The sequence below is a fragment of the Triplophysa dalaica genome, chromosome 2, assembly GCF_015846415.1.
Source record: "Triplophysa dalaica isolate WHDGS20190420 chromosome 2, ASM1584641v1, whole genome shotgun sequence".
NCBI lineage: Eukaryota > Metazoa > Chordata > Actinopteri > Cypriniformes > Nemacheilidae > Triplophysa > Triplophysa dalaica.
This window is the reverse complement of record NC_079543.1, coordinates 6,184,894-6,195,445: the sequence shown is the minus strand read 5'-3', so window position 1 is coordinate 6,195,445 and position 10,552 is coordinate 6,184,894. Positions and strand designations below refer to the sequence as shown.

The window sequence follows — 10,552 nt, the reverse complement described above, 5'->3', positions numbered from 1 at the left end:
AAACATTACAGAAAAAGGTTAGGGACAATTGTTATGAAAACAAATCAACACCGTCTCAAAATCTATTTCAATAAAACAACATGATACTGTCAAAACAGAGGCACTGTCTCAAAATGAACCTGCATCAGAACGAAACCATACAAAACTGCCTAAAAAAAATGGTCTCAAAACAAAACAGTTTGTTTCTGTTTACAGTAATTAAATGTCTGCTGTTTTCAAAAGCCTAGAGGTCTTTAGAAATGTACTGTAGGTGACAGTGTTAAAAAACAAACTGTCTACTTGTTGGAAGAATCTGTCTTACCTTCACATCAAAACAGAGTGATACAGAACATCCTTTTGTTTAGATAATACCATGGTCAAACCAAGTTTGTGTATTTTTTCATTTCAAAGAGGTAATGTTGATCCATATACTATAGTTCCACAAAGGGAGGGGAAAATGAAACAAAAATAAATAATCAGATGTATGTGAAGAGCATTGAGGAAAACATTAGTTTGTACTTTTATTTGTTGGAAATTCTGACAATTGTGTGTAAAAGAGTTTTCGGAAACACTTTCCTTGAAGCTTGTCTGTATAATGCATTTTAAAAGTATAGTTTTAAAGCATTGTAATGCACATTTTAATGCATTGTTATGTGTTTTAAATAATTGTTATTACAGTTAATACCTTGTACACTTTGCAATTCATTATTACACTACACATTTTAAATTGGTTATATTTCTTCACAACTTCATATAATGCATTACAACACACATTATGAAGAATTATAATGCATTTAACCCTTTACTAACTCTTTTTAATGCATTATACATACATGCTTCAAGGAAAGTGTTACTAAGTTTTCTTTTCTTAATGTTATGCCGTTCATTAAATGCTTCAGCAGTTTAAAGGTACAATCTATTTCATTTGACATGAGTTAAAGACATTGTGTGTGAGAGAGAAAAGAGAGAGAGAGGTGCATAATGAGAGACATTCTCTACTGGCGCCAGTGCTTGTGAGATCCTACCGAGGCTCAATGAGACAAACACACATATACACACAAACATGCTCCTCACAGGGCTCGACCCACAACCCCTAAACACACTCAATCAAATGTACACATGTTTCCCTGGCAACACCAGCTGTGTGCTGACTATGAAGTTCCCTCATAATTACTTTTAAACACTTAATAAGGCTCAGTGCTCCCTGCACGAGATACAATCACATGTATAATTCAAAAATTCATTTCAGTGGGGATGTTGACAAGGTTTGCAATATAGTAGCCCTATTGTTTAAGTATTAATGATATTTATACTCACAATTATGTTTCTAATGTGTTTATCTGTACTGAAAGTTGTCTTTTTATTTATTTTTATTTTTCCTGATAATTTCTATATAATCCTTTTTATATTTTCTTAAAAAAATTCTTAACTTTTAATGTTCAAATCGCTTTAATGTATCATTCAATGTTCAATGACAGAACGCAGAACTGGTGAATACTGAAACCTTTATTTTGTTATCATACACTGAGGATGAATCCAAGTTTGTCACACACAGATATGACTATTAATACTCCAGGAATTATAATTTGCAAGAACGTCTCTTAATCTATCCTGCATTAAAACTGATAGGATAAATGATAAGATAAATACATAAATACTTTGCGTATGTTAAAACTCTACGTTTGTAGCAATCGTAAAACAATGAAAATGTTTACAGATCACAACGGATTTATACTGAGCACAATAAATAAATACAACAAACTTAAAGAGGAAACATTTCAAACAGCCATGGTCACTTTATACATTCAGAACAGCTCAGATTCATTTGTCGTGTAAGTGATGTCCACAGAAACGATTGAAAGGTCACGCACCTTTACGAGGTGGTTTATCACATTCTTGAACTTCTTTAAGAATAATTTACAACATTAATTAAACACATAAATAGCTGCTGGTGGTTTGTGTGCAATAGCACACAAATAAACACAAAAAAATGAAATAGCATCAAAACATTACCACTAGTCTAGTTTACATTCAACATACTGATTTTTTTAATCTAACTATTTTTTTGCACTTTATTATGTGTTGGCGTCGCAAACAGGTTAAACATGCAAATGTATAACAAACATACTAATCGCTTCTTCCTTTACTAATTTAATCATATTTATTTGTACAAAAAATCACGTAAAACGGGGGAATTGTCTTGTTTAAAGTTGTGTACATAGAGTTAATAGTTTGTTTTTCTCTTTCAAATGAACAACACACTGCTTTAAGTCAACAAGTAGTTAAGAGTTGAATTAAGGAAAGAGTTTTTTGGACTGCTATATCGTGCCAATGCACTCCTGTCACGGTTGCACTAAAATTCATTAGGGCACAATTCACAGCCAACGCACACTTCATTACACTAAGCTATGACTTTAAATGAAACCATAAGCAGAAACTAACTAACAAATGGCGCAAAGTTACAAGCAGAGCTATTAAACGCACAATGCCACCGTGAGATGTGCCATCGAAAAGTGGCGTAGTGACTTTTCAAATGCCATAAGAACTACAATCGTCTTCTAAGCAAGTTATTGAGTATCGTGAGAAGAGAGGCTGAAAGCGCTTGTATTGCAGAAGCCAGAAGAGCTTCCACAAGTTTCCCAGTTTCACATCTAACTACTTTTAAAGACGATGCGTGTGTCACGTTTAATCTTTAATAGGATCTCGCTCTCTGAATTCAGTCTGTCTAAAACACAAAATACATACATATACAGTAATCCAGTTTCTTCGACCTGATCTGAATTCATGCCTCAAACACCCCTTTAAACGAACAACCAGTGTAAACTACCGCGTATGACCGTCACCCACCCCTTCCTTTTTTCGCCCTGTATGCTTATGAGTGGTTCCCCTCTCCCTTAGCTCTCTGGCCCTCTTTCAGAGCGCTGATGAGCGGGAGCCAGGGGGAGGAGATCTCTGGGATGTTCCTCTTGGCCTGGTTGAGGTGGGTCATGGCGGTGTACAGGCTGCCCCTGGAAACCTGGTCGGGGTAGTACATCTCCAGAGCTGCCGGGGTGCAATGCCTGTGCTGTTTTGGGAAAAAGAGGTTTGAAACAGCAGGTTATTTATGGGAATGCGCTAACTAGAAAAGAGAAGGTCAGGCACATTCATAAAGGATATAGATGTCAGAGGGATCAGCAATATTTTGTGACATTGTTACAAGCGTTAAAGTCACCATGCAATTAAACAGGAAAATTAAACAGTGTTGCAGTGATTATTATAAATGATTTATTCGTGCACACCATTGTTTTTTATAAATTCATATGCACTTGGTATCTTTATTAAAAAATGTTTTGCTCCTCTCCCCCTCTCAACAACAACTCTTCAACATATAATGTCAGCACCAAAAAAAGAGGAAGGACTATACTGACTGCCCAATGGCCAGGCATTTTTAGCCCTCCCCTAGGCCCAACTTACAACAAACCAATCAAAAAGGGAAGGACAAAACAAAGTCCCCCCCTACATTTTTTATAATTTCAGAAGCCGTTTCACTCGGATATACGTCACGATACGGAGAAGAAGTCAATTGCAACTTTGGTTTCATGGTGACTTTAAGAACTTATTATGTCAGAATGTTTTATACACTTGAAAGTCTACCACTTGTAAATTTGGGGAAAACAATATTGAATTTATTTTAAGTAACACGTTATATTTGTAGCAGAAGTGTTTAAACTTTAACAAGATTTAGAAAGTTTCATGAAAAAGCACCCCAGTCTATTATTTAACAAAACATAAACAATGTATGAAACAGACTATTAGAAAATGTAAAGCAAAGAACAATTTTTTTTATTACACAAACCTACACTTTAAAATCAAATAAACAATGTGTCACATATACAAAAAAAAGATAAATTTATAAATATCTTTTGATGTAATTCTATATTTCGTAGGTTTTCGTTCTAAATAATTTCAAATATGTTTTATTTAATATTATATAATAGGGGTGTCAAGATGTTTAAAACACGATTATAGTGGCCAAAAGAATACCTGATAAAGTAATAATAACAATAACCCTACCCCAACACAAAATGACGGCGATAACCCTAAACCGATACAGTTATTATCAGGAATAAACCTAACCCAACACATTGCCGCGATAACCGTAACTAGACAAAGCTGATATCACGATAACCCTACCCAATACAATATATTGCTGCGATAATCCTTCAGCCGTGTGTCCACCAAGGCGTTTACGCCTGCGGCAGGATAAAAGTGTTATCACGATAAACCTTCCCAAATACAATATATTACCACGATAACCCTAACCAAATACAGTTCTTATCACCATAACCCCACCCGATACAATATATTACCACGATAACACTTTCACAATAACCCTTACCCAATACAATATTATAGCGGTAACCCTAACCCAATAATATATTATCATGATAACAATAGTGATAAAGGTTTTAGAACGATAAATGTAAAACATAATTATGTTTTTAATATAACAATTATAATCAACACTGGTCTATTATGACTCCTCTATTCTATAATGTTTAACAAATATTTATTTATTGTCAGATTACATAATGTGTTGCAATAAGCAACTGTAAAGTTGTACACCACCCTACTACTATAAAAGGCGAGATAAGGAGTGTTTTCTATATTACAAATTTGTTGAAGTACAGTGACGATAAAGAAAAGAGCTGTCAAAGTCACTTATTCCAACTAACATCCAAAACAGAAAGCATGATGTCGATTGGCGACTAAAAGACGTCAACATCTCTCGGCTTCCATAAAGCTAATTTCATCTTAACAAGAGGCACTTTTCCCGCTCTTCAAGTTAGCAACAGTACATTAGTGTGGCGCGGTAATTACGGCAGTGGTATCTTCATCAAAGGGGGAGAGGTGGAAGACCCTGCAGGCCTTAATCACAGTTTAGTCACGGCTAACACTAATTAAAGACATTCTTACACCCCACCACAGCTAATGCACCACTCTGAATGTTGTTTGCCAGACTGAGAGACTGCAGCTAAGCATAGGTTACCCACAAACAATGTCAAATATATGATCATTATATACAGCGTGTCTGCCAGTGCTTGTGAAAATGCTTTCGTAAGGAGTTTTTTTATTTAAAAGTGTTTTTTTACAGTGAAATACGTAAGATGATAAAAATGTAAACAATGATACAAACAGATGAAAACGTAACATGGATTTCCTATATAGATTTCATCCCTCATTTATTGCCATATAAGGGAAATAAATACTATGGGAGTCGATGGGGGATGAGATCTGTTTGGTTATTGACATTCTTTCAAATATCTTCCTTTGCGTTCAGGAGAACAAAGAAATGTATACAAGTTTGAAACAACCCGAGGGATATTAAATCATGACAAAAAATTCATTTTTTCACTTTAAATAAATAGTTTTTCCAAAAATGAATCATGACAAATGAATATCAACACAAAGTTTGTTTTTGTAAAAATAGAAATGTTGAAGAAGATTTTTCTCAGTACACAAGCATGAATGAGTTATCAATGTGTCGCCATGCTTGAATTTTGAACTCTTATGGGATTGTTTTGCTGTCAGTTTTTCTTATTGTGGTTAACCAAAGAAAGGAAATCAAATACATCTGGGATGGCATGAAGTTGAGCAAACTTTTTTTATGAACTGTTTCTTAAAGAATATTCCAAAGAGCATCGTGTCTGTATCGAGGAGGTTTGATTTCTTTTACCAAAGAGATGTCGGTCAATGTCAATGTTTGTTTTTTCTCATCCTAAAACCTAAAAAATTTGACCATCTATTATTTTCTAAATATAAGAGGTGTATGATGTAATAGCTATTTTGCATATGTTTGTGAAGGGTTGGGTACCTGAAGAATAAAGCCCTCGGGGCAGCCGAGCTGGTCGTACCATAGAGCTTTATACATGACCAACAGCAGCAGACACGCCAGGAAAGCCAGGGTTATCACGATCAATCCAGTCAGCTGGAAAATAAAGACACACACAACCAGATTTATATTGATTTAGCTCATTTATGATAATTATTTTGGGGCATAGACATGGCCACAACCATGAACCAATATCTGCACATACAGTTTACCAGAAAGCAGAGTTCCTGACTTCCTTTTTTCCTTAAATTTGCAAAACCACTAGCTCATAAACCTCTTGCACAACACTGCAGAGTGGAATGTTGTAAATTTAGCAAACGTTGAATGTACTGAAGACAGCTTTACCTTGACCTTCTCAGACATCTCATCGTAAAGGTTAATGTTCAGCTTCTTAATGCTCGGCACATACAGCTTCCTCTTCTTCTCCTTCAGCTGATATTCTGTTGTGGTTTTCACAATCACCTTAAGAATGAAATATAGAAATCACTATGAAAAGAGTCCATACAAAACATCAAATGACACACAGGCTCACTATATTCACAGATGGAAGGGAGGCGTTGGAACGCATCAGTGAAATAACAATATTTGATATTCATGAGTTCACCTTCAATAAATTTGGATTTCTGTCCTTCAAGGAGAATTTTGATATTTTTAGGGAAAACATTTGACTCTATTTTTCTTACCTTAATTATAGTTAGCTTACAATGTGTATGTTTTGTTTGGTTATTTTAGTTAACATAACAGTTTCGTATTTAACTTCCACCAGGGGGCGCATGGGGCTCAGAAAACCGAATTCATTCAGAGCGCATGAAGGTTTCATCTGTATTAGATCTACTTTTGAAGCAAACCAAAAAATTAGAAGGAAAACTACATTTGGGAACGATGAAAAATAATGTTACATTTTCAATTATTTCAGATTTTTTCAAATGTTCTTTAAATATCACATTTACATTTGCTTCCATCCAAACAGGCTCAATTACTTACATTTAAATTAAATTCATGATTCAATTTAGGAGATAAATTCAATGTCTTTAATGTTCATTTTCAGGTACGAAATCAGAGCAATAAAGCCCAAATGTATTACCAGCAAACATGATATCCTTCCACATATTAGAATGCAGAAATGTCCTTATACTATCTTGTGTCATCTTTTAAATGAATCATTACAAATGCAAACTCTTTTCATTTGCCTCCCACCGACCTAAGAATAGACACGAGCCATCTGTGATAGTCCAGGCAAGTGCATGTACGTGTGTGCATTTGTAATTCTTTGAGTGACAAAGTGTGTCATATTCATCAACGCCGAATATCTTGATGGTGTCACATGAAATCTCTTCTCCGAGCCAGGCCGTCTGCTAGGATCTTACATGGTGGTTTCTACCATGTCTTTGATGGTATCAACGTTACCTCCGGTCTCCAATGACATTCTTTTGCTTAATGAAGTTCTTTGGACGGTAATGAACAACAGAAGGCCACTGCACTCTGTAATATGGATCTATGTGTGGGTTCCTGTCTCTAATGCACGATCAGGACCGTAATTACCTTGTCGGGGAATGACTGCTGTAACTGGTTGACCTCAAGCGGAGTGATGAGGGGGATGTTGTCGAAACCATCCTCGAGCGATGGCTGTCTTTCCACCTTTTCCACCAGGTTACTGCCCAATTTAACCATGTCTGAAACAGAATGCTGACATTAAAGGAACAGTTCACCCCAAAATGAAAATTCTGTCATTATATACTCACCATCAGGTTGTTCCAAACCTGTATAAATGTCTCTGTCCCGCTAAACACAAATGAAGATATTTGGAAGAATGTCAGTAGCCAAACATATCTCATCCTCCATTTACTCCCATAGTAGGAAAATACATTCTATGGGAGTCAATGGGGGATGCGATCTGTTTGGTTACTGACATTCATTTAAATATATTTTTCTGTGTTAGCAGAACAAAGACATTTATACATGTTTGGAACAATCTCATGGTGAATAAATATGACAGAATTTCATTGGGTGAACTATCCCTTTAATATAAAACACATACAGTATATACCAATAATTTCTATATGCTCCTTGAAGTATATAGAATATAATGTAGTATACAAGGACTTATATATAAGTCCTTGAACCAGGTTCATGTTCATCACAAGGATCTTATATATTCTCCTTTAGGGAATTGGAAGTAAGGATGGGAAATCCTGATGATGTCAGAGTAGCATCATTCACAGGAGAGGTTTTGTATTTCTTGTATTTCTTGTTTTTTGTATTTTGTATGCTCATAAGCTTTCCTGAAGCTCAGTGGTTAAAGCATGGCGCTCCCAGTGCCAAGGTCATGGGTTCGATCCTAGGGATTGCCCAAACTTAAAAACAATTGATAAAAGCATCTGCCAAATGTTTTAAGCATTTGTTAGTCAGTAAACATCTTTCCAATTATGCATGTCTATGAGGGGTCTCCTGTGAGGTTGTTACTCAGCTTTTGTTCATTTCTCTCAGTGTCAATATGACTCAGTGCACACGTCTGTGCCTGTTAATTCATAGATGCACACTCACTACTGTTTCAGTCATTATCTATCAGACGAACTATTCATTTCATAAACAAAATAAATAATTTAATTTAATCTCTAGCATATAGGATGATCATTGCAATGTATAAAATCAAACCGAATTTGATCAGCTATGTAAATTGTACTTATCAACCATATAACGCCTTGATCGATTCAGAGACAGTGTATCGTGGGAAAATTCAAGCATTGAAACCTTTCATTTGGACTATAGCACACGCCCCATGTTGACATATCAAACCCACGGAGAGCATTACGCGTTCATAATGAAGCATTATTACACAACAGCTGCATTATGGAAACGTCAAAAGCGCGTATCGTGTTCTTGTCCGCGATGCATCAATAGATGTACAAAAATATAAAAACCCTTTCTAGCGTTTAATCAACAGCGTTTCAAGCGTTTCTCCAATCGCTGTTAGCCGCTGCCCAGATGTTTGGCGAAAGAACGTTTAAGAAACGAGGCGATTAGGCATCAATAAATTACATTATTCTTCGAAAGCATTTTAAATGAGATACTTACTGCTTTCTGTAGGAATTATTTGGTAATGCTTCTGCTTTGATGATCCTAACGGAGCGGCTGCTGGTTATTATGGCCGTGTGTGAGGATGGACTGGAGCTCTTTGCGCATCCGCTGCACCGTCGCTGCGTGCGCATCCGTCGCCACTATATGATGTCAGCTGTATCACAGATAATAACATTTAAATAGTCAGACTAATGCTGATAATTGCTTTTAATGACAGCAATATTGCTCTTTTTTGGGTCTCTAATGTTGGGTTCTGAAGTTTGGATGTTATCTGGCGGATATGAACGGTAAAGCAGCATTAAATGCAACTGGAAGGCCCAAATGACACTTCATAGGGAATTTTGTAATGCTTTTTGTAGTAAAGGGCTGATGGTTCACAATAGTATAATGGAAACCATTATCCTTTATATAAATGTGACAATGTTTAATTTAACCATTAGTTTCACAATAGTTTACATTTTTGACTTGACAACTCTGTCATTAAAGATATCAATGTTATATTTTCACATAATCTTCTTTATATGAAGATTTTATAAACCGTATATTAAAAAAATCACGTATGAATTTATTTATTTATTACTTTTTGCTGAGAGGGTTTGTAATGAGTTATCAGTTATTCCAATAATACTTTCAAACTGAGTCCAATGAATTGAAATAATTTAGACTTTAAAAAAAAGAAATAAAAATACAAAGAATAAAAATACATTTACTGAAAGTATGACAGTTTAATGTTTTGTAAAATCTCTGTATACTTCAATTAGTATTTCTCGATTTGATAATGTTTATTTTTCACATTCACGTTATTTTAATGTTGATTTTTTTTGAAATAAGACAAAGGCAATACAAAAAATACATTTGCCTACAATATGTACAGACTAATGCAGCGGGTCCTTTTAATTTAGTACAAAGAATGTAAGTTATTTAAAAGTTAAAGACACTACTCTTTAATAGAGCAATTGATGAAAAGGAGATCATTGCGGGTCTTTGTATAATAAAATAAACGTTATTTGTCGGCCATCTATTTATAGGCCTATATATATATATATATATATATATATATATATATATATATATATTCTTTTATTTTGTAACATTTTGGTTACTTTTGATATTTTTCATGTCAACCCCCAGGCTATTCCAGCCAGCCCTGACACAACTTCACACAAACTGTTCAATCCAGCCTTTTTAAATATCTTGTTAGTTCAAGAACATTTTGTCTATCAGTTTGAGAATAACTTGTGCCAAAAGAAAATTAAGGGTAATTAAATAAAACATAATTTACTTTCATCACAAGCTTTTAAGAGTTTTAAGATGATGTTTTAACGAGTGTAATGCATTAATAGTTGCTGTAATGAACATGATTAAACCATTCTTATTGCATTCATCCAAACATTATACTATAGTTCGGACGCCAAAATCTACGTTTGCAGACTGTGCAACATTGCCACCTGGTGGCAACCGTTGCGATGTTCGTTCTGTTATTATTATTTTTTTTTTAGAATTGTGCAATTTTTATTTTATTTTACAATGTATTTTTATTTTTTTTAATATTATACAACCATCTTTTATCTATACCTTGAATGTGTAGTTTTAAGAGTGAAATTTAGTAAGAACGTGTTTTTT

The 10,552-nt window shown here is 34.7% G+C and overlaps 1 protein-coding gene across 1 annotated transcript; it reads right to left on the bottom strand.

Moving 5' to 3' along the window:
* Positions 1–1,467: 1,467 nt before the first annotated feature.
* caly (calcyon neuron-specific vesicular protein) lies at positions 1,468–9,064 on the bottom strand. The gene is made up of 5 exons (XM_056731827.1): positions 8,927–9,064; positions 7,394–7,524; positions 6,197–6,313; positions 5,834–5,947; positions 1,468–3,043 (listed from the first exon to the last, which is right to left on the bottom strand). Exons 2-5 carry the CDS (start codon positions 7,520–7,522, stop codon positions 2,852–2,854), a joined length of 552 nt encoding a protein of 183 aa, XP_056587805.1. The 5' UTR covers positions 7,523–7,524; positions 8,927–9,064; the 3' UTR covers positions 1,468–2,851.
* Positions 9,065–10,552: the final 1,488 nt, after the last annotated feature.

Bases quoted from the DNA above. Each gene is read 5' to 3' on its own strand.
- caly (XM_056731827.1), bottom strand. From the start codon at position 7,522: ATGGTTAAATTGGGCAGTAACCTGGTGGAAAAGGTGGAAAGACAGCCA. The intron at 6,314-7,393 runs GTAATTACGGTC...TTCATTCTTAAG, and splicing joins AGCAGTCATTCCCCGACAAG to GTGATTGTGAAAACCACAAC. The intron at 5,948-6,196 runs GTAAAGCTGTCT...TTTATTTTCCAG, and splicing joins AGATGTCTGAGAAGGTCAAG to CTGACTGGATTGATCGTGAT.